The following is a 23724-nucleotide window of genomic DNA, read 5'->3' as shown; positions in this document are numbered from 1 at the left end:
GCCATGGTGTTTCCAGTAGTCATGTATGGATGTGAGAGTTGGACCACAAAAGAAGCTGAGCACCTCTCTCCTGCCAAAGAATTGATGCTTTTGAACTGTGAGTTGGAGAAGACTCTTGAGAGTCCCTTGGACTGCAAGGAGATCCAACCAGTCCATCCTAATGGAAATCAGTCCTGAATATTCATTGGAAGGACTGACGCTGAAGCTGAAGCTCCGATACTTTTGTCCCCTGATGCGAAGAGCTGACTCATTAGAAAAGACCCTGATGCTGGGAGGGATTGAAGCCAGGAGAAGGGGGCGACAGATGAGATGTTTGGATGGCATCACTGACTCAAAGGACATGGGTTTGAGCAAGCTCCTGGAGATGGTGAAGGCCAGGGAGGCCTGGCATGCTGCAGTCCATGGGGTCGCAAAGAATGGGACACGACTGAGCGACCAACAACAACCCTCACCTCATCTGTCATCTGTCCTGATTCCACTCCTCCCTCAGCAGCCCCCCAACCACTAGTCCCCCTCTGAGCTTCCATCCCTCCATCTTCCTAGCCACCCCTGACATTCAGTGCACCCTTAGCTGCCTGCATCACTGGGAGCCTCCCAACTGCTCCTTCTGATTGTCCCATCCCCCACAGCATATTTTCCATGTAATTCAGGAAATTCAGATGTAATTCAGGTCAGACCACTCCCTCTCCTAAAACTCTCCCCCACCTTCTCCATGTAATAAGACGACAGCCTAACTCAGCAGGCTTTATGAGGCCCTTGGTGGTCTAGTCCTCTTTCCAACTTCCTCCACCATTCTTTTTTGGTGACCTTTTCCCCACCTCCCTTTAGTTCTTCAAATGTCTAAGATTCCCTGCCTCAGGGCTTTTGTTTCTCCAGGTTCTTGCTTCTGGCTGCTACACCCTTACCCTGGGTCTCATCATTGCCCATGGCAGAGCTGAAGAATTGATGCTTTTGAATTGTGGTGCTGGAGAAGACGCTTGAGAGTCTCTTGGACAGCATGGAGGTCAAACCAGTCAGTCCTAAGAAAAGTTATGACCAACCTAGACAGCTTATTAAAAAGCAGACATTACTTTGCCAACAAAGGTCCATCTAGTCAAAGCTATGGTTTTTCCAGTAGTCATGTATGGATGTGAGATTTGGACTGTAAAGAAAGCTGAGCACTGAAGAATTGATGCTTTTGAACTGTGGTGTTGGAGAAGACTCTTGAGAGTCCCTTGGACTGCAAGGAGATCCAACCAGTCCATCCTAAAGGAAATCAGACCCAACTCATTTGAAAAGACCCTGATGCTGGGAAAGATTGAAGGCAGGAGCAGAAGGGGATGACAGAGGATGAGATGGTCAGATGGCATCACCGACTCAATGGACATGAATTTGAGTAAACTCCTGGAGTTGGTGATGGACAGGGAGGCCTGGTGTGCTGCAGTCCATGGGGTTGCAAAGAGTTGGATACGACTGAGCAACTGAACTGAACTGAACTGATTGGTATAAAAACAAACATAATTGAGGCTGCCTTCATTACCATCCTATTCATCCTATTCATTTTTTCTTTCTGGTTTTGTTTTTTTAATTTATTTTTTAAAAAACTTAATCCCTGGCTGCATGGTGCAGCTTGTTGGCTTGTGGGATCTTAGTTCCCTGATCAGGGATCAAACCTTGGCCCTCAGCAGTAAAAGCTCAGAGTCCTGATCATTGGACCACCAGGGAATTCCTCTCTTCTGGTTTTAAAATAAATCAAAATTAAAAACATTTTCAAAAGCCCCTAAAAGTATAATGGGCCCAAGTCACTGCACTGCAAAGGAGACTGTGCCCCATGCCTCATGAAGAAGCTGACTCTGGCTGAAGGCAACAACCTGAAACTCATCAAAAGCTTGAAGGTTTTATCTCCTCTTCACTGCTCTCTGGGACTTTAGAGAAGAAATGCAGATCAGTGCTTCCTGCTACAGACTCACTTACTAACACATGGTTATTCTCTCCAGGCGAAAGTTACCTGGGGACATACCACATATGTAACTGCTAAATATACAATATATGATAAAGTGTGTCTTACACAAACTAGTCTTGTAAATACAGAATAGCCTACAGAGGTTGGTTTTCAATGCTGTTCTCTGCAAGTTATAGTGGGGGCCGCTATAAGGGGCTGATAAGTTATAGGGGGCCGCTCGGGCTGCTGGATTATTTTTTATACCTGACTGACAGTTAAGGAAACTGAGAACCAGTAATGGGGCCAAGATGATGCAGAGAACAAATGAAACAGTGATCCCAGGATTTCAACCCTGGTCTGTGCTTTGGACAGACTGAGTTTGTGGTGCCTGAGGGTCTTCTAAGCAAAGAGATGTCAGGAGGCAGTTAGATAAACTAGTTCAAGGCTCAAGTGGGATCCTTAGCTTGTGACATAGATTTGGGAATTATCCGAGTGCTGGTGGCATTTAAAGATTCAGAGTGGAACAGCTTGTTCAATCTGTTGCAGCCTCTGTTATCATGAAACCACCCTGAGTGGGCCTCCTCCTCAGGGAGCTGGCAGCTTTGCTGTCCTGTGGGTTTTTACCCCTGCTCTCTTCCAGGTGTGTCTGGCTCCTGAGAAACATTTATGGGGAACCTTCTGTCCACAGTACCTGGGCTACCAGCATGGGCTTCCACCTCCAGTCCCACTACTTCTTTTTTGGGGTCATTGCACAGCATGTGGAGTTCCCTGACCAGGGATCGAACCCATGCCCCCTGCCTGCAGTGGAAGTCCAGGGTCCCAACCAATGGACTGTCAGAGGAGCCCTCCACTATTTCTTGCTGGATTAGATGCTAGAACTTGACTTTCTTTGCTTTGATGCCTGATCTCCATAGGGACCCGTCACCTGGGTGACATTCTGTGTCATCCAACCAGTAAATACTGAGCACCAACTGTGTGCAGGACGCCGTTGCAGATCCCGAGGATACCACTGTGAACAAAGCAGACAAAGTCTCTTGAACCCAAGGAGCTTACAGTCTAGAGGCAGGAGGCAGACAATAAGTAAATAATGGTTCCAGGTGTCATGAATACGATAAAGCCTCACAATGTGGTGTGAGGGCAGCGGAGGGTTCTGAGGAGTGGCAATGACACAGGGCAAGGCCCCTGGTGGGAAAGGAACCTCAGGGGGGAATGTTGGAGCTGAACCCTGAATGAGAAGAAGGCAGCAGTCATGAGAAGGTGGAGCCTGTGCGGAGTCCTTCCAGGAGCAGTGAGTCTGAGGTGTCCAGGCTGGGCGTGTCTGGAAGGCCCAACTGATAGGAGGGAAGAGAGGGGCTCGGAAAGGCAGAAAAAGCCATGGTGGGCAGGGGTCCTCCCTGGGTGAGAAGACCCAACCCAGGACTACCAAGGACACCTAACATAGGAAGGGAAAAAATAAGTCAAGAGAAGACCCCTCTTGGACTTCCCTGGTGGTCCAGTGGTTAAGACTCCATGCTTCCACTGCAGGGGGCCTGGGTTGGGATAGTTCTGCATGCCTCTCAGTGTGGCCAAAAAAGAAAAGAAAAGACCCCTTTTTACTGAGAAAGGAGGAAGAGGGAGGAAGAAGAAGCAAGACAGAAGCAGCAACAGGACTGGGGCCCTTGTTAAAAAATTGTTAAGAATTTCAAGATGGCAACAGCAGAACATCTAACTTGGCGTGTGTCCTTCTGAGCAGCTGGCACGGTGCCACTCCACAGGACACAGCCCAGCAGACAGCCTTGGGAAGATGAAGGGCTCCTCCCTTCACCCCAGGCCGAGCCTTGCCGGCAGGGCCCCCAAACACAGAGTAAATGCGGTAGATTAAAATTTTTCTATTTTGATGAAAAAGTTGCAAATTGTACAGTGTTGCACAACCAACATAATGTAGCTGATTTCATGGACTTTTAAGAGCTGTCTTGATATTACACTTCTGACAGCTGCAGTATTCTCCTTTCCCCTGGAAGGCTTAGCGGGGGGTGGGGGGTTTGGGCGGCGCCTGTCTCCTCCTCATGCTCCACATGGAAGGGGACAGGATTAACCGCTGAGCAGGTGTGCCATGTTCCCAGGCAGGCACAGCTGGTTGGGGCCAAGAATGTTTAAACCCCTATATTATGTCAAATATCATTTTTATCAAACCTCCCCTCCTTAATCTTAGGCTAATTACCTTAACGATTAACACTAGTTGTCTGACCTTGGTAAACCGTTTACTGTCCTTGAACTTCAGATTTCCTCATCTGTAAAAAGGCGATGATTGTACTGATACTTCACAGGGGTGCTGTGAGGATTAAACATATGAAAAGCCTTTTAAAGAGTACTAAGGTTTAACCAGATGCTAGGTAGTGTTACTACAGATCCGCTCCATTGCTGCCTCCCCGGGGTGGACAGCACCAAGGCTGGATGGGAGCTTCTCTTCATAGCACTGACTCCTAGACTCTGATGTATTGTTTTTTTCCCCCCGTTTTCTAGTGTATTTTTAACAATCAACTTCTGATCTTCAGTTTTTCAAGCAGCAGCTTCCTTTCCTGGGGAGATCCCCTTGGCTTGTCAGTCATGCCTCAGATCACAGATCAATAATCCTCATTTATGTACCAGGCTCTTGTGAGTTGGGCTGCCTGCATAATTTTAATAGTCCCTAAATGAACCGAGAAGAAAGAATCCAGATCCTGGACCTGAGGGTTCTGAAGGAGACAAGTAATTATTCTTACTTGTTGCTTAGTCAGTTTGGGTAACTCTTATTAAAATGTGCTGAAGGCAGATACATTTATTACAAGAGTGAGCAATGGTCCCGGAAGCTTCTCTTTGTGATGCAGTGTTGCTCACGCTGAGGGGTAGAGATGCAGTGGCTGTTCCTCTGGTCTTGAAGGCTCTGCCCTCACATATCCCATGAAGGATGTCACCTCCTCCTGCCCACCCCACCTCAGAGGGCCCTTTCCCCCGCTCCCCGCCACCTCTGTATCCTTCCTACTGTGTTTGACTCTTCCTGGTACATCCTCACCTGATTCATTTTTTATGGGTTTATATTGTTGGGATCACCCCATCCAAACATGAGCTCCGAGAGAGCTGAGACTCTGCTCTGTGGGGTTTCCAGGCCTGGGGCTCAGGGCCTTTCACCAGCAATCAGATCCAGATAGAACTTATACTATTCTTTTGTTTTCATTGTATTTATTTTTTAAAGACTTTTGCTCATGATGAGTGATACTTATTTTACATTTATCATAGTGATATAAAGTTTCCTTTAAAAATAAGTTTAAAACTGTAAGTAATTTCAGGTGCCCACATGTCACAAAAATGGTGTTCTGTGGAAGCCTTTTAGGGACTCTGCTTGGTCTGTAATCCCATTCTGGCAACTGTATACACACACACACACACACCAGCATTAGGAGGTGGGTTATAGTCATTTCCTACAAGTGGACCAAACAGCAGGGAAGGTCCTTAGCCAGACTGGAGGGTTCTGGGGAGTACACACTTCCCAGGGCTCCCTAGGCCCCTCTTCCTTTCTGCCTGGGGGTCCATGAGACACCCCATGTCCTTCTACCTTCTGTTTTCTCCCTAAGCCAGCTTGAGCTGCTCGTGCTTGCAATCAAAGCCCTGTACACTACAGTCTTCTGAAGTTAAATACAAACTGGGTGTCGATGCATGTCTGTTGAGGGGGATGAGGGCACGGCAGGAAGAAGCTATTATTCAGTCTTCACGTATCTCTGCACGGCTGTGGGTCAGGTGTTTGCCACCTGGCTAAATGTTGAGAATACAAAGCTCCCCCAAGAAATTCATCATTTAGTGGGCTCCACTGTCGGTCTTAATCACCCAATAAATGTTGAGTAATGGGAAGCAAGGCTGAGGAGGGCGTGGGGTTCACTGGCAGCACCGTGCATCAGAGGGCTTTTCTTCCATCCTGCTCCTCCCCTCGGAGGCATTTCTCTAACAAGCTATTGCTGTCTTAAGGGTTTCAAGTATGGTTCCTTCTAAAAGGATATATATATATTTCTTCTTTCTTTCATTTTTGGCAGAGAAGGGAGGTGATATTTAAGGTTTAATGAAGAAATCCAAACTCAGAGAAAGGAAGGTGGGGAATGAATGTATGTGCTTTCTCAGTCGTGTCTGACTCTTGACAACCCCATTGGCTGTAGCCTACCAGGCTTCTTTGTCCATGGGGATTCTCTAGGTATGCAATCTGGGGCTTCCCTCAAGGTGAAGAGGCCAAGTTTGTGCCTTTGGTCAAGGTTACTGGCTACTGTGTCTCAGGGGGCGCCCCCAGAGGGTGGAATCTGACTGTGGCTGTTGGTCCCCTAACTTGGTCATGCAGTACATCCCACTGACTAGTCAACAGACAATCCATACCCAATCTTGAACCTAGAAATTCATTGGAATGGAGAGGCAGCTGTGATGCATCATTTCACCTTTTTCACTGGCAAAATTTATCACCAGCATTCCTCCCACCCCTCAACCCAGGTTCCCAAATCACAGAATTAAGATGCATATAAAAATGTGCAACGCATCGATGCAGCTCGGCTCTGAAAATAGCAGCTGTAGCCACAAACCAAAGAACAGGCCTTTGTGAAGAGTGAAAGAAGCTGTTAGTCGTGAGTTCATCTTTTAAGTCAGATATAAGCCCCCCCACCCCGCCCAACTACTAAAGTAACACCTTTAATCAAAGATAGGAATCAATTAGAGGAAAGCAGTATGTCCTAGCACATTAGATTTTCCTTTTCCTGCTAAATTTCCAAGGTCCTGATTTCCCAGCCAGAGCCCAGGAGATTATGAACTCACATGAAGGCAGCTAGAGGACCCATTGCAAAGCAATAGGTCTGGCAGCATCAGCAGAGGCCAGGTTCAAGATGAAGCACGCACACCAGGAGACGAATCACTTCTGAGCCATAAGGACCCAAGGTCTCCCGGGAAGAGTGTCACAACCTGACCCTGGGCAACGCTGTCAGGAACACAGCTCCTCTCTGATAGCCCTGGTGCACCCATCTCAAATCAAACTGTCCCTCATTTTTTAAACAATGTTGAATCTGTCTCCTCAGCCAAATTAACATCACTTAGGAAGATCAGTGAGTTTCAGAAACACTACTCTGCTAGACTTCAATCTAAACCACACAACTTTCTGAGAAGTTTCGTATGTGGAGCTACCTTCCCAGCCAACACAGCACTTTTCTTGCCTGAAGAGGGTCAAGAGAGTCAGACTGAAAGCCCAGGCAGCCTGTGTTTTCCTGAGTGGCACTGAGGTCATACTTTAATCTACCCTGACCATGTTTAATTGTCCGCTGCCCCTCATTAGTGATTCCAAGGCTGAAAAATTATGCAAAGTCCCTTACAGAGTTCAAGTTAGCCTGACAGATAAAAAGAGAGCTTGGCATATGGCTAAATGGCAAAGAGATGGGGGGTGGGGGCAATAGGAAGGAAAGATAAAGGCTCAACTTTTATATACCTAAACCCAAAGCACAGGCAAGTACTGGGATAAAGGAATAAAAACTGTTTCTGAGCTTCCCTGGTGACTGGGTGGTAAAGAGTCTGCCTGCCAACACAAGACACACACTTGATCACTGATCTGGGAAGACTCCACATGCCACTGAGTAACTAAGCCTTTGCACCACGACTACTGAGTCTGTGCTCTAAAGCTCAGGTGCCACAACTACTGAAGCCCCTGCACCCTAGACCCCGGGCTCCACAAGCGAAGCCATCACAATAAGCCTGCGCGCCACAACTAGAGAATGGCCCCTGCCTGCCGGCACTAGAGAGAGAGCCGCACAGGAATGAAGACCCGGCAAAGCCAAAAATAAAATAACAGAATTACTTTAAAAGGAAAGGAAATAGTCACTCAGTCGTGTGACCCCATGGACTGTGGCCTGCCAGGTTCCTTCTGTCCATGGAATTTTCCAGGCAAGAATACTGGAGTGAGTAGCCATTCCCTTCTGCAGGGGCTCTTCCTGACCCAGGGATCAAACCCAGGTCTCCTGCATTGCAGGTGGATTCTTTACCATCTGAGCCAGAAAAATTAAAAAAGGCAATGATCAGGTGTACCAAATTAAGTGTCTCCAAACTAATTTTTCTCTCGTGAGAAAAGTTGCCTTTACTGAAGTGTGCAGACCACAATAAATAAAAGCCTTTTTATAACTAGTTGAAACTTCTTAAACTCCACCAAATTTTTTCACTTCTTGGCACACAGATATGCTAATTCTTTGGCTTTTCCAACACACCTTAAAAAGCTTCCCTAGTGGTCCTTGTTCATCTTGTTTCATCTTCATTGGAGCAAAGTTCTCGATTACAGCGTCTGCCAGCACCAGCTTGTCATGGTGGTGGTGACGCCAGCCAGCACTGTGGCAGGAAATCTCCACGGAGAGCCCTGTCACTGCCATGCGGATGACAACCTTGTTGGAGGCGCTCCCTTGGCTGGCTGGGTGTAGGTGACATAGAAAAAATGGTTATATGTGAGGGGATCAGCCCATTATGTTTAGGATTATGGGCATTGGTGATTGTTGAAAAGGGAACAAGTACAGACACAAAATCCTGCGGTGTTGGACTGGGATCAAAGGTATTCGTCTGAACTGATGGTTTTCAATACATATTTAAGTAGAGAAATACAGACTCGAGTATGTATATATACACATATCGCTGTACTTCATCCACTGAGGGGGCCAGGGAACAGGCACCCAGTGAGCACCCTTAGCTTGGTTTCTAAACACCCGGCTCTTCTAAATGAAACTAGACCTCCTTGCGGGGCATGGCTGGTTCAGACTGAGACAGAGAAGGTACACGATGAGCCTGGAACAACTTGTGCTTGAAGTGCTGGAATGGTTGTTCATTCATCCTTTGAAATGAAGACTAGATATACTAAACGATTCCCTTTGGCATCTCTGAAGCATTTACAACAGAAACAGTTTTTATTCCATCTTCCCAGCTCCTGTCTTGTGCTCTGCACCTTAAAAAGTGGAGTCTTTGCCTCCTTTTTGCACATGACAAAGGGTCACAGAAACACATGAAGGGGCTCCCAGTGGCCAAATCTGGGACAATGAGCATAAAAATCACAAAGTATCAAAATGATAGCAATGTACAATAAGCACTGAGTAAAATAGAAACCCATGAATCCGTAAGTAAACCGAGAGAGAAAAGGAAGCCTTCCTTACACAGAGCACCAACCGGTAAGTGTAGGAAGGATGTGGGATTCAAACACACTACCTGGCTACCATCATGATAGTAATTTAGCCAAGAAACAGCAACAGATGCTTAAACAATGGGGTAAAGTTTAAAGAGGAATGGGATATTTAGTCTCAAAGCACTACCTTACAAAATACTTCTTAGGAATTTTTCAGTGGAGAAACCCACCAGGCACCACCTCAATTAAGTGATCAAAGTTAACATCAACAATTTAAGATACTTCAAAATCAACATACTGCAACAGCAACACTTCTGATATCCCTGCCAACAATATGTAACTAAAACCAAATCATGAGGAAGGCACCAACAAACCCAATTTGAGGGCACTCTGCAAAGGCTTTAATCTTCAAATGTCAAGGTCATAAAAACAAACTTCAAGGATTGTTCCAGGCTGAAGGAAACTGAGACATGACTACTAAATGCAACACAATGGCTTTTTTCTTTTTTGATGATAAAGGATATTATTTGGACCCCATTGGGAAAACTTGGTTATCTGAGGCTGGGTGTTTCCATGTTAATTTCTACTTCTGATGGATATGTTTGGTGATCTAAGAGAATATCTTCAGTTACAGGAATTACACATTACAAAATATTACATAAGATACACTGTAGTGTTGGGACATCATCCTGCAACTTACTCTTAAAAAGGATTCAGGGCAGAATTCCCTGGTGGTCTGGCGGTTAAGACTGTGCTTCCACTGAAGGGGGCCTGGGTTTGATCCCTAGTCAGGGAACTAGATCCCATGTGTTGCAACTAAAAAAGATCCTATATGCTGCAATGAAGATGGAAGATCCCGTGTGCCACAACTAAGACCCAGAGCAGCCAAATAAATAAATACTTTCTTTAAAAAAAGAAGAAAAAAATAAATCAAGGGGGTGGGGGAGGGCAGCAATCACATTAAAAAAGTAACAGGGATGGAATGATCACATTCAGAAGTGAAATGCCTAAAATTCTCCCAATGTCTTTTGCGTCAAAAATATAAGAGCACGCGCACACACACACACAAAAGACAATTTGCTAAAAGTGAAGATCTTTTTAATGTTTTTAGACACAGGTTACTTAGGATGGGGGCGGGGGTGGGGGGAGAACACTACTTAAAATTCCAAGGAACTAAGGTTAAGCAGAGATCACAACCAAATATTTAATAGGGACACTCTATATTGATGCTTTTTTTCGGAGTCAGGAAAAGATCCAAAGACAGGCAATTCTTCCCAGCTTGCTTCCTTGATGATCACTGAGTGAGATTTTTATTTATCTTTCCAGGCATCAACTGCTTAGTCCACATATCTGAATCCTCAGATAATTTAATGCAACTCAGTCATTCACTTTATCATATAATACTTTCACATGGATATAAATTCCTGATTCCCATGAATAACATTTCAATTATTAAGTTACAAAATGGCAAGAAAGATTGAGATCGCCACATAAGAAAAAAACTTGAGAAAAGTGTATCACAGGGCTTCACAAATATGAAGCAAAACAGTTAGAATCTTGATATAAAATAATTCTTCCCAGGTTCAAATCTGTTTTGAATCCTTGAATGGTTCAATAACAAGACACCATTTGTGAATGTTCTTTTTAAAAAGCCCAACGAGCCTGTGAGTCAGCACAGATCCTGCCTCTCAGCCGGTGCTAGACCCAAGAGGCTTGCGATACTTGCACTGAATCCACACTCGGTACATTGTCAGTTGTTTTCCTCGATTCACTTGCAACCGGCGATCCACCAGGTTCTGAACCTTTTCCAGTCCAGCAGTAGTGAAAAGTGTGTCCAGTTCATCTAGTTTGGAAAGAGATATTTACATATTTTCCCCTGAATAAAAAGCACCGTGTCTACCACTCCCCATGCTAAATGGTACTCTGTGAGACTGCTGTCCTGCCTCATAGACTTTAAGTGGTTTGGGCAGTATGGTTTACCTACAATCGCAGTAGTGACTTGGTAGCAGCAAGTCCTCGTTTAGGCAGAGGAAGGCAAACCACGTGTGAAAGGTGGCCTGGAACGCACCGGGAAAGCCTTTCTAAGAGTCAGCTGATGGGAAAGAATTTTCTAGGGTTCTACGTACATCTTACAATCATATGCAAAAATTGATATGTTATGTCAAAACCATTTCTTTTTGTTTTTTTTTTTTAAAGGGAGAGGTTTCATCACTCACTAAAGGTTCAGCAAAGTATGTGACCTGAAGATGGCCCAGGGACAAAGTATTCATATGGCACCGGTGGAGGTGAAAACTGGCAGCAGGACAAGCAGCTCTGAGTTACACCTGGAACCCAGGGAGCAATGGGTTCACTTAAACTCAGGTGCACCTAAGGTACAACCCAGCTTCGAAGCAGAAACAGCTACAGTGCATTTTTGCAAAATGAGCATGTGTCCTGTTTTGGACAAAGTGATGGAGAGGAAGAGCAGGCAGCAGAAGAACAAGGCAGGGACCAAAGGCTCATATAAGCTGAGCCTACTGAGAGAACACTGAGTAGTTCCAGGTGGCTGGGGGTAGGCTAAGGGGTGGGGAAGGGCAGGGAAGAGGCTGCAAAAGGTAGGCGGGGCCAGATGACGTCACTTCTGAAAGCACACGGAGGAATATGGAAGCTAGTCCTGAGGGCTGTCAGCACAAAGCCAAGTGTTTTTGCGTCGTACCTTGTGTGAAGAAGTACACTCTGGTGCCATCGCCTCTTACATAGAAATTTTCAGACAGACACTGACCTGCAGAGTGATGTGGTAAAGACCAGAGAAACTTTAAAGCACTTCTGTCAATTTCACGGCCAATTAAATGTGCATCAAGATACCAATTTCTTGGGCAGAGAACAGATCCTTTTCTAAGCTACTCTGGTACTTTGCAGGAATCTGCAGTCTCTCTCCTACAAAGGAATGATGCTTTGGAGAACAGCAGCTCCAGAAGAATAATCAAACTTCAGTATCAGTGAACACATGTAATTCTCAGCCCCCTATTTTACAGTTCTGCTTCAGGATGAAAATAGCTTGTTTTCTCCCTTCCTCCATTAAATAAATAACACATACACTTTGTTTAAAAACAAAAGCAACTTTTAAGTGGCTTTCTGCCCCTTTAAAAACACATAGTAAAAATTCAAGGAATATAGCTAAGTTTAAGGAAATCTGAGACAGCCACTATTCCCATTTCAGTGACTGTCCTTTTGCATGTCTCTTCACGGTGTCCACATGCACACTCATAAATAGGATCCCATACAAACTGTTTTTTATCAAGGACACACTTCCCCTTCTGCTGCTAAGCCCCCTGACCTTCTCAGTTTAACAACCTAATGTGTAATCAATCCTTCTACGCCTTTTGAATGTCAAAGTAATCTTATTTATTTTTCCCTGCTGCTAAGTTGCTTCAGTCGTGTCTGACTCTGTGCGACCCCATAGATGGCAGCCCATCAGGCTTCCCCGTCCCTGGGATTCTCCAGGCAAGAACACTGGAGTGGGTTGCCATTTCCTTCTCCAATGCATGAAAGTGAAAAGTGAAAGTGAGGTCGCTCAGTCGTATCCGACTCTTAGCGACCCCATGGACTGCAGCCTACCAGGCTCCTCCGTCCATGGGTTTTCCAGGCAAGAGTACTGGAGTGGGGTGCCATTGCCTTCTCCGTGCTTTATTTTTCCCTATCTACTGTTAAACACAGGATTAAGTGTAAAATACCAACCCGCACAATGCTTTTCTCAGTTGGTCACACAGCCAAGTCCACCCTCCACGAGACCAGTGGTATGGGGTCCATCCCATGTGATTACACACATTACCCTGTGCAGAGGCAGTCACTTTGTTTCCAAGGTTTTGCTTATTACATACATACTATGTGCTGGTTCCTGAATAAATCCCCAGAGGATTGTTGGATTGAATGGATAACACCAGGTGCTTTTGAAAAAAAAGCCACAACTATTCCTATTTCTGCCTTCCATGGAGGAACATTGCTCTCTCTGAGTCAGCCAGCAATAGGTATCTCCTTGCTGTTTCCATTTTCTTGAAGTTTTGTTTTCGGCCATTTGGATACGCTCTTCAGTAAATCAACTCTAACACACTTCTCATCTGTTTTCCGGGTGGGTCACTGATCTTTTCCCTTATCAATTTGCCAGCAGTCCTATTTGAACATCATAGATATTAAGTCTTTACTGTTCTATTAACTGAAATATTTGTCCTCAATCTGTCATTTATCTTTTAACTTTTTAATGGCATCTTTTGCCATATCACACTTAAAACATACCACTCTTATCATGTATGAAATGGCTCTCTGTATGGAGCTATATAATTCAAGAGTCTCTATTTTATTCCACTAATTTGTGAGACTATTCTGAGGGCAAAGCCATTGTTTTGATTATAGTGGGGAAAAATACCTTTTTTAAACCGAAGCTGAGCCATGTCATAGCGGCCATAATCTCGCAGAAGCATTATCCCCCCGGGCTTCAGAAGCCTGCTCAGCCTGTTGATAGCATTCTGCATCCTGAAGGGCAGCAGGGAACGAAGATCAGATCTCTTCAAGAACAGAGTCCCCTCCTAACACCCCCACCACCCCCCACAAAAAAGAACAGGTCCCTTTTCTCTGTAGCGTTATTTGGAAAAGCCAGTGAACTTCCCAACACTGACACATCAGCCCTGAAATCTTAGCTCCTATGCTCTTGTTTCAGTTATAACCTGAGCTCACGCCCAAATTCTAATGTACCTTCTACTGTCTGCTTACAACCGTAGCTTCTATCCACTGCCTTCAGTATGAAGAGGGCTGCTCCTTCAGTAGGGATCCACTGTGCGGGAAGTTACATGCTCTCGTTCTGGCTCACTTCCCACTCCTCAGGGGAAAGTCATCCCCACGCTGGGCTCCCATGGATCTCTGAGAGGACCCTTGACCACCCAGTGAGGAAACTGCTAGTTGACCCACCTACCTGCCCACTAGGCTCAAGATCTCTGAATGCAGCCTGTCTATTTCCATCTGTTACATGAGGACTGAATCTCAAGAACTTTACAAGGTGACACAATCTGTATGCAAATAAGTACTCTGGGCAGAGTGCTCTACACTTCCGACTGCATTTTCCATATATAGAGTCTCAGCGTAGGTTTCAGCTTTAACTACTGAAGAAGTATAAATGCTTTGAACTTATAAAAACCACATGAAAGTCTGATTAAATACTGAATAACAAATTTTTTTTTGAATAATGTTTTTAATTTTAATGTTTTGTTTCAGTCCATGTCAGTTTAAAACTCGGTGGCTTCCTTGGTAGCTCAGCAGTAAAGAATCCGCCTGCCAGTGCAAGAGACATGAGGTTGAGCCCTGATTTTGGAAGACCCCACATGCTGCGAAGCATCCAAGCCTACGCGCCTCAACTATTGAGCCTGTGCCTCTTCTAACAAGAGAAGTCACTGCAATTAGAAGCCCGTATACTGCAACTACAGAGTAGTCCCTGCTCTGTGAAACTAGAGAAAAGTGCGAGCAGCAATGAGGACCCAGTACAGCCAATATATAAATAAGTGAAACTATATAAAATTTACAGCATGTAAGCTTCTGCAATTAATGTTTAAAACCATGCCAGGCTGTTTGGGCTGTCTTCCACTGCCCTTATTTCACACTCACAATATTCCTATCAGGTCAAGTGACACAGTGCTACCCTAGAGGAAATGTGGGCTAGAGAAAGTCAATCACACCCCACCCCCCAAAGCACCCCGACTGATGCCGCTTCCTTGAGACAATATTTCAACTTCATTGGGATGACTGGCTGCCTATGTCCAGGAGCCTTTAATGGTATCTTTTAAGGTAAACCAATCCACTTTCCTTTAATCTTGATTTTATGGAATTTTCCTTACTAGAGAAGTTTTCCAAAGAACTTAAATATCAGAAAACACTTGATGAGTTAAGTTTCACTGTATATTTTGTGCTGTTAATAAGCCTGGTTTATTTAAAAAGCCAATAATGAGATGTTCTTGAATAGCTGTGGCATTCACAGTTCTAAGATACCATGCTATGTGATCATTAACAGGAAATTTCTCCACATACCCACTAAGATGACTCCCTCATTCTTTGGAGATGTTAAACCATTATCATAAGAAGAACCAACCACTGCAGTCAACAGGCAGAGGTTTAGATGCTTGGAGTCCAACGTGGACTCCAAGACAAACTTAGAAAAGTGGTTGACAAGCTTCTATCGCTTAGAATGAAATAGCTTCTTCCTGTCTATCAGAACATTAAAATCATTTTTATTAAGGTTCCAACTCTGAGATCAAGGTCCCTGATCAAAGCTTTGTTTTTGCTATGCTACTGGTTAAGGGACTTAAAACTTACTTGTCTGGAACGATTGCTGAGAGAACAAATATAAGGATGATGACATCAAGACTATTCTCAGGCATTGGGTAACTCTTATCTTCATCACATAGATCATGAACAAAGGCAAAACACCGAGAAGGGTCATATGCTGAATTTGTCTGCAGACAGATGGAAGAGAGGTTAGAAAATGTTCATATAGCCTCAAGAAAAACCATCTTGCTTTAAACATAATCCCTGCTGCTTCCCACTGAGGGAGATAGCTCTTGCCATTACAGCAAACATTGTTACTCTTAGGGTAAGAACCAGGAACAACTCTAGGAGCCTGTGAAATCCAACTTGTATGTTTAAAATGGTACATTCCTGACTCCTTTACTTCTAGTCTTTATTCTGATGAGGAGTCAGATCTGAGGACTGGAAAAAAATGAGGAAGGTAAGTGACCAAAAGGGCAAGGAGAAACCTCATAAGTAGGAAAACAAAACATACTGAAAAAGCATGATTTAAAGCAACTCCCACTACAGCATATTACACAGATCACAGAATTCTCCAGGAAAATCTCTCTCTCCAGATGTGGAAGATTTCACCTACAATTTATTATCATTAAACTAATTTAAAAAGTCTCACTATTCATCAGGCATTGGCCCTTAAGGAGAGTTTCAGAATCTGAAATTCCCTGGTGGTCCAATGGTTAGAACTCAGCACTTCTACTGTCAGGGACTCAGGTTTGATCCCTGGTTGTGAAACTTAGACTCCGCAAGTCGAGTGGCAAGACAAAAACAACAAAAAAAAAGCCAACCAGAAATATTGCCGATCCCTGAGCTCCTATGCTAGGAGCATCATACATGATTGTAACACACATTTTAGGGTAACTTCCCTATCTCTCTCTCTCTCTTCTCTGAAATGTGATTTTGTTTCTCACTGCTGCTACTGCTGAGTTGCTTTAGACATATCTGACTGTGCGACCCCATAGACGGCAGCCCACCGGGCTCCCCCATCCCTGGGATTCTCCAAGCAAGAACACTGGAGTGGGTTGCCATTTCCTTCTCCAATGCATGAAAGGGAAAAGTGAAAGTGAAGTCACTTAGTCGTGTCTGACTGCAGCCCACCAGGCTCCTTCGTCCATGGGATTTTCCAGGCAAGAGTACTGGAGTGGGGTGCATTGCCTTCTCCATGTTCCTCACTGGTCACAGCTAATTAACAGGGCAAGTAGAGGGTCAGCTGAGCTGAGTCAATCAGACTTTCTGGGGACTCTGGAATCAAGACACTGTCATTTAGGTGAGGTTCTGGGAATATCTGAAGAGGGAAGACTTATAAGGGACTGAGAGGGGCAAGTATATTGGGCCATGTATAAAACCAGGAAAAACCTGTCAGAGAAAACCGGCTGCAAAGGAAAAAAGCAAGCAAAAGGCAAATGGGCAATGGGAGGGAAAACACTATGACCTTGAGGGAGGTGCTGTGAAGGGGGTGGCAGCATCTCACCAGTGTGTCTTTGGTACCTGATACTTTGTCAGGGCTGTTTTAGTCCTGGCTACACCATATGACCTTGAGATCTATGACATTCCCTTTAATTAGCTGCGTTTGTCTACAAGTTTCTGTAACTCAATCCTAAATGAAACAATCATTTCATTTCAATCCTGAAAACATGACTTTAGGAAGGTCAAGAGACCTGCCCAAAGTTCCACAGCAGGAAGCAGCAGGTTCCATCATCATGTTTGGCCAATTCCTCTACTCCAGGCTATTTCAGACCACAGCACAATAAGCAAATAGTTAGAGACCTTGATTTTTATGAGGCCCTTTTCCCCTTAAGTCAGTGAAAATTACCGATAGGAGCACTGGACTTACCTGGACCAGTTCTACAGCTGTGGAAGAAAAATCACAACAGTACACAAAGAGGCTTGGGTCACTGAAATGGGCAGGAAAAAAACACAGCAGAGGCATTAGATTACAAACTGGATTATGTCTATTCTCTATACTATGCAGCAGAGTTAAAATATCAAAGGCACCACATGTTAACAAAGTAACAGGTTTAACACTCACTACTTTCCCTGATGACAAAGATAACTTATAAGTCAATTAAGTCAAAACAATCCATAAATGGGTAGTGTAGACATCTAATCTCCTGTAACCCAGTTCCCCATAATTGCTGTTACCATTCGAATATAGTAAAAGTTCCAAGAAACAACAATGCACCACTTTTTTCTTTGCTGACATGCTGTTAGACTTTACAACAAACCTTACTTGTTAGTTTGTAGAATTGGGAAGACTGTGTTTCCCACACCACAACCAACCTGTAGACAGAAATCAGAAATGAACTATTAATCACAAAATTCCCAAAGAGTTAATTCCCTAAAGTAAATAAATAATCAACAATAAACAATTTGTCTTACTGTATTAGGAAAGGTGTAGTGACCAGAGCTAGAGTAATCATGACATTCCCTGCCCGTGACCTCAGGAACCCTTAAAGAGGTAGCCACAGTAGACGAGGATATGGGCTTTTATTAGCAGCATGGGACCTGGTCTGGGAAAAAGAGCATGGGCCGCTTTTACTTTTTGAGTTTGGGCAAATGGTCCTGTAAACAGAGTATTTTCTTACTGACCTCCACTATACCATTACTGGAAAAATGTTTCTAGCAGACTGGATTGAAAAAGTCATGAGGTGAACCACGGCAACACGGTCCTAAGTTCAGTGCTGGGTGTGGTAATAATGAAAATAGCACCATTTACTAAGAGCTTACTATGTGTCAGACACTATCCTCAGCCATTATATATACATTATCTCAATTAACCCCGTAATAACTATGAGGCAGAAGTCCCACTCCGCTTGGGGAGGATCAGGGACCAACACAAAGTCATGCCAGAGGACTCAGTCCCAAAACTAATCAGCTTCTGGTGGGGTGTGTAGTCACTTTTGTGAATAGTCACTTTACAGTGCACACTTTTCTTCTTCAGGCCTAGCCGAGCCTCTACCACACATACAGACTGAGAAGACAAAAAATCTCCACACCTGAAAAGCAGACACCATCCTAACTAACCTCTCCATCTCATAACTGTATCAGAAGTAACAGAAGCTGTCTTCTGACCTGGGACTCTCTACTAGATGGCAGGGTTAGCAGGACACTACAACTTTTGGACAGAATATAATGTTCCCAGGTAGCACCTCAGGTGATCTATCTTTGTTTGTCATGACCAAGGCATCTGGTCTGCATCTAGGACATTTCAAAAGCTCAAAAATGCAGGTGATTCCAGGCCAACATAAAGGAGGTAAGTCTAGTCAGCTTCATCATCAGAAGTTACTTTGGGGCTCATCCTCTCTAGTGCCACCCTCTGTGCATAAGACAGCCTCGCTAACCCCACTGCCAGGACAATAAAGGGAGGTTACCTCGAGTATTCGGTAGGTGGCGGAGGATCCAGGAAACTCATTAGCACAGATTTCCAGGTGATGGAGTTTCTGAGTTACACTCTCTTCCGTAAGAGGTGGCTGTGTCTTATCTCCAAGGCTAACAGAAGAACAACTGTGCTGTTCTTCTATTGTTAAATCAGGTCCATCCTCACCGCTTCTATAGTATTCATATACTTCACTCCTCTTATTCTCTGAGAGCAAATTCTTCAAGTGATTTTGGCTAGGTGCCAGCTCTGGGAATTCAGTAAAAAGCCAATGTCTATCCTTGAAAAACCCGTTTTCATGGATTTTGTAGAAGTTGTTCCAATATTTGTTGGCATTAATCTCATAATCAGCTGTAAATATTTAAGAAAGAATTTTAAGAACCACCTCTCAGTTTTATTTGTATACAATATAAATTACCACCCTGCTTCATCAAATTTTATACCAAAAGTTATACTCAAGTAGAACCTCAGTCTCAGAGCTGGTGGTCATTTGGTCCTATCACACTTGAATTTGCTCTGTATCTTTCCTTCCAGGGAGTTCAACTTCTGCCAGAAAACTTACTACCTATCAATTCTCCTCCCACATCTTTAGATGGCTCTTAACTATTAGAAAATTCTAATATTAAGCAAAAAATATGTCTAATCATTTCTGGTCAAAAGATCCTACTCTCTCTCATACAGAACAGTTCTTTCGTATTTGAGGGTAATTATTTCCCTTTTTAAAACCTCTTTTACAAGCTAAATGCCCCAGGTTCTTCAGTTATTCCCCACGTGAAGTCAATGGTTATAGTACAGGTATGATACTCTATCTTCTTTACATTATATTCCTATGTCTGTGGTTCTTTAGTGTGGAGCCCAGAAATGAATTCACTACTAACAGATACCAAGCATGGAAACAGAAAATGATGACAAGAGGAAAAGTGTTTCGATGAGAAGATCTGATGATAGAGGACAGGACAGACTAAAGTATGGACTGTTTAAAAGAAACCTGTGTTGTTGAAGGTGATCAAGGCAGTCCTAGATTTCAGTTTTACTTTTTATTTTTGAGATAACACTGGCTTATAACTAGATTTTAGCTTTCTGCTCTTTGCCAATACAGGGCCTTGACTAGTGTAGTAGAACAAGAAAAACCTAAGAAACTGGATCTCAATTCCACCACTACTAACTAAACTGCTTACCTCTGGGCAAGGCACTTAATGTCCTGAAGTCCAAGTTTCTTTAACTGTAAAAAGAGGATATTGGACTATATGATTTTCAAAATCCCTCTCAACCTTAATTTGGTTTGATGTAGTCTTTGTCAAACTATGTAAGGTTAATATTCCATAACTGGACTCTTCTACTTGTTCAGAACTATTTCTGTGGGTACTACTCTGCAATTTCTAGTGCCACCTTCAACTGTCACTTAGAACACAGGCCCAACTAGTCCTAGTTTTACTAACTAGGTGTATTTTTCAGTGAAATCATCCACCTCTTCAGAAGAGGCCTCTTTTCCTTTGCCCAGACTTATTTCCACTCTGATTCATCCATCTTTCCTTTGCAGAAGCCGTACCACCTCATAGCCACCACACAAGGAAAAGACACATAACTCACGATTCATTAGCCAGCCGCCCCCCACCCCCCATTATTTAGAATCTGATCACTTGAATCCAGCTGTAATGGCAACATTTCCTCTGGCAAAATGTAATGACAATAGAAAGTATATCCTCCAAGACAATCATGTTGCCACAGGTCAGTCATATTGATACGGGTCTAGTCAACATAATTAAAGACTTAAGTCACTAGAAAATGCTATCGAGATACAGTTATCCTCTTCCAAACAACAAATCAAAACCAAAACACCCTTTATGCCCTAACAAGATCTCAAGGCACAGCCCTTTCCCAGCCTTGCCCAACCCCTCCCCTTCTCGTTCTATCCCAGAGTTCTGTATCAGACTAGTAACAAAGACTCTCGGGGCCTCGGTTCTCTGGCCTCTCCGGAGAGCACGTCCAGCAGTACGCAGGCTGTCAATATCACTGAGGGTCCACCCGGGCGCACCTTGCTTCTCCTGGCACACCCGCTGAGTGCTGTTCTCCTGGACTTTCCTTTCTGCCTCCGCGGCCTGCTCCTCCGACCACTCCACGTTGTCCCTGGGAAAATTAAATGGGCAGCTTAGGCGCCTCAGGTTTTCGCCGCGGGCAGCGAGTCGCTGGCCCCGCAGCGCCTCCTCCATGGGAGGAGAGTGCCAAGAGTAGGCCCGCAGGACTCTGGTCGGCGGTCAGGGCCTTCTCAGAGTGCTCTGCGGCGCTGGGACTGAGGGCGAAGGGCAGGCCGGGCGAAGGGTAGGGCACTTACCAGGCATTGTGGTGAAAGACGCGAGCGGGGTCGCTCAGAAACCGGCTCCCGAACTGCTGCCTCTTCCCGCAGACGGCCGCAGGATCGCCTTCAGGGAAGGAGCAGTCCATGACACCGGAACCGGAAACACCTACTTTCCCCTCACGCGCGAACGCTCTGCAGGCCACACCCCTTTCGGAAATCGCCGGGTCTGGGCGGGAAAACACGGAGGCCGGGTGGGGCAGTCATGAGTCCCCCGTTGAGGCGGCGTTCGGGCTCTTCCTGGTGGGACGGAGCTATTTGGGAAGGAGACTCAGCGGGTTTTCGCCCCAGAGTCGTTAGTCCTTCAACAGGCGGGCGAGAAAGTGGTAGACGTTCCACTTGAGCCTCCTTTTAATTCTAGGATGCTTTAACAAGTTCCCAGTTTGTCTTAAGGAAGAATTTTGAATCACTTTAATAATTAGATAATTACCTAGCTTTACTGTAGAGCAATGGCCAAAATAATTGAGAAAAATAGCAAGCAGGGTGAGGAAATAGGGCAATTTTCCAGCTTTTCACGGTGTGGAAAAGGAAAGAAAAAAGTGTGTGTTTTATGTGCGTGTTTTGTGTATCCCCACATCGTTTTTCTGGAGAAGGATATGAAATGAATTTCGAGAACACGAAGTTTAACTGTCAAATCAAATATCCAAGGACAAGTTTAAAAGTGTAACCCCACCACCTAACTTTTTAAATTATCCATATGAAAGCTTATTTGTACAATCAGAATTGTAATACATACACATATACAGTTATATTAATACATTTTCAGCCTTACATTTGTTTTGATAATTGCTACAAACTTACAAAAGAAGAAAGTATGCTGTCAATATAAGATAAAGTTAATTGAGAAGATTTCCAGAAGAGGGATGACTACCATTTGGAAGAAGAGAAGGGATTAGCTGTTTAAGTATATAGTTCTAGGTTTAACACACTGGTAACCAGTGATAGCTTATTGCTGAATCTTTCCATGGTGGTGGTGGTGGTGTAGTCGCTAAGTCGTGTCTCACTCTTTTGTGACCACATGGGCTGTAGCCCACCAGGCTCTTCTGTCAGTGGGATTTTCCAGGCAAGAATACTGGAGTGGGTAGCCATTCCCTTTTCAAGGGGATCTTCCCCATCCACGGATTGAACCTGAGTCTGCGTTGCAGGAGGATTCTTTACCAACTGAGCCACCAGGGAAACCTAAGTCTTTCCATTGGCAAAACCAAAGGGAGCGATGATTCCATAACTTTCCCACCAAAAAAAAAAAAAAAAAGGAAACAAACCCTAAGTCACAAATAAAAACACAGGAGTGAATAAAAAAGATGATAGTAAAGAACCTGTTTTATTTGGAAACAATATTGTTTTGCCATTCTCATGGTCTTTTGAAACATTTTGAACAAAAGCTCCTTTCCAAAAAGCAAGTACAAGAATTTTTATCTTTTCTCAAGGTCGGTTGTTTGTAGATAAGGTGGTTGGTTCATGTTTATTCTTGATATCTTGCTCTGTCATCTACAGGTTTATTTCTTTTCTCTCTCCCCACACCGAAAGATTTGTGGTGCCGGTCAACAGTCCTATTGCATATTTTCTTCCAGATAGCTCACCCTGTCTTCACTTGAAGTTACTAGCTATATTAGTTCCAATTAGAGTCATTTAAAGTGTCAAGCAAGTTGGGCCTTTAAATAAGATGTGACAAAGTATCCTAATTTTAACTTTTATTACAATTATCTTTGGTTGGCCTGTAGAACTCATTTTTCTCCATCTTTTGAAGCACCCACAATAATATTTCAGAAGGAATTTGGAAGATGTCTGTGAGTCCTTGGTGGTATCAGGCTGTAGAGTCAGCAAGAACTACCTTTCAGAGGAGCTAAGGGTCCCTCTGCTGGTGAGTAATGAGAATTCTCCCAGCTTAGTGGGTGGCAGGGGTTCAAAGCAGGGAAAGATTGAGAAATTTCATTCTGGATTATGGCCTTGAGTGTTAACCCTGGACTGAGGAGTTAATTGTTTCAGGCTTTTCTTTCAGTTCCACTCAGTGGAAGGTTCTGGGCTGTGTAAGCATGTGCTCTGGAACTGAAGACTGGTGAAGGGAGCCTACTGTCCTAATTTGCTCTCTTTAACGTTTCATAGACCCTGGACAGCCTTTGTAGCAGTCCTATATATTGAATAAGTTGGTTTAACAATGTTAAATTTAAAAAAGATTTTGTGATTTTTTTCTTTATTGCAAATAAATATATTATTACTGTAGAACATTTAGAAGATATAGATAAGGCAGAAGAAGAAAAGAAAATATCATACTCCACCCTTAGTTTAGCACATTAGACACTTTGATTTCTATCCTTCCAATGTTTCTTGTTTATAGAAATAATTTTTAAGTTAAATAGTTTTAGAACAAACTACTTTGTGCCCCTCCCTGCTGTTTTACAGTTTCACTGAGGTAAAATTGACATACAATTAAATTTTCCATTTAAAATGTACAGGTTGATGAGTTTTCATAAGAATATGTATTTGTGCAACACCATCATAGTTAGGGGCTTCCCTGGGTGGCTAACACGGTAGAGTCTGTCTACAATGCTGGAGACCTGGGTTCAATCATGATGAAGTTTTAGAACAACTCCATAAAGTTCTTTCATTCCTTTTAGGAGCTG

At 43.9% G+C, this 23724-nt stretch overlaps 1 protein-coding gene across 1 annotated transcript; it reads right to left on the bottom strand.

Moving 5' to 3' along the window:
- Positions 1 to 10131: 10131 nt before the first annotated feature.
- METTL2A (methyltransferase like 2A) lies at positions 10132 to 21221 on the bottom strand. Its single transcript, XM_027517549.1, has 9 exons — positions 21083 to 21221; positions 20786 to 20877; positions 18746 to 19101; positions 17605 to 17654; positions 17209 to 17269; positions 15387 to 15526; positions 13453 to 13559; positions 11746 to 11811; positions 10132 to 10893 (listed from the first exon to the last, which is right to left on the bottom strand). The coding sequence occupies exons 1-9, from the start codon at positions 21190 to 21192 to the stop codon at positions 10739 to 10741; spliced, it is 1137 nt and encodes a 378-aa protein (XP_027373350.1). The 5' UTR covers positions 21193 to 21221; the 3' UTR covers positions 10132 to 10738.
- Positions 21222 to 23724: the final 2503 nt, after the last annotated feature.

The sequence above is a fragment of the Bos indicus x Bos taurus genome, chromosome 19, assembly GCF_003369695.1.
Source record: "Bos indicus x Bos taurus breed Angus x Brahman F1 hybrid chromosome 19, Bos_hybrid_MaternalHap_v2.0, whole genome shotgun sequence".
Lineage (NCBI taxonomy): Eukaryota > Metazoa > Chordata > Mammalia > Artiodactyla > Bovidae > Bos > Bos indicus x Bos taurus.
Note: the sequence above shows the minus strand (reverse complement) of the source record. Positions and strands in the feature narration are given on the sequence as shown.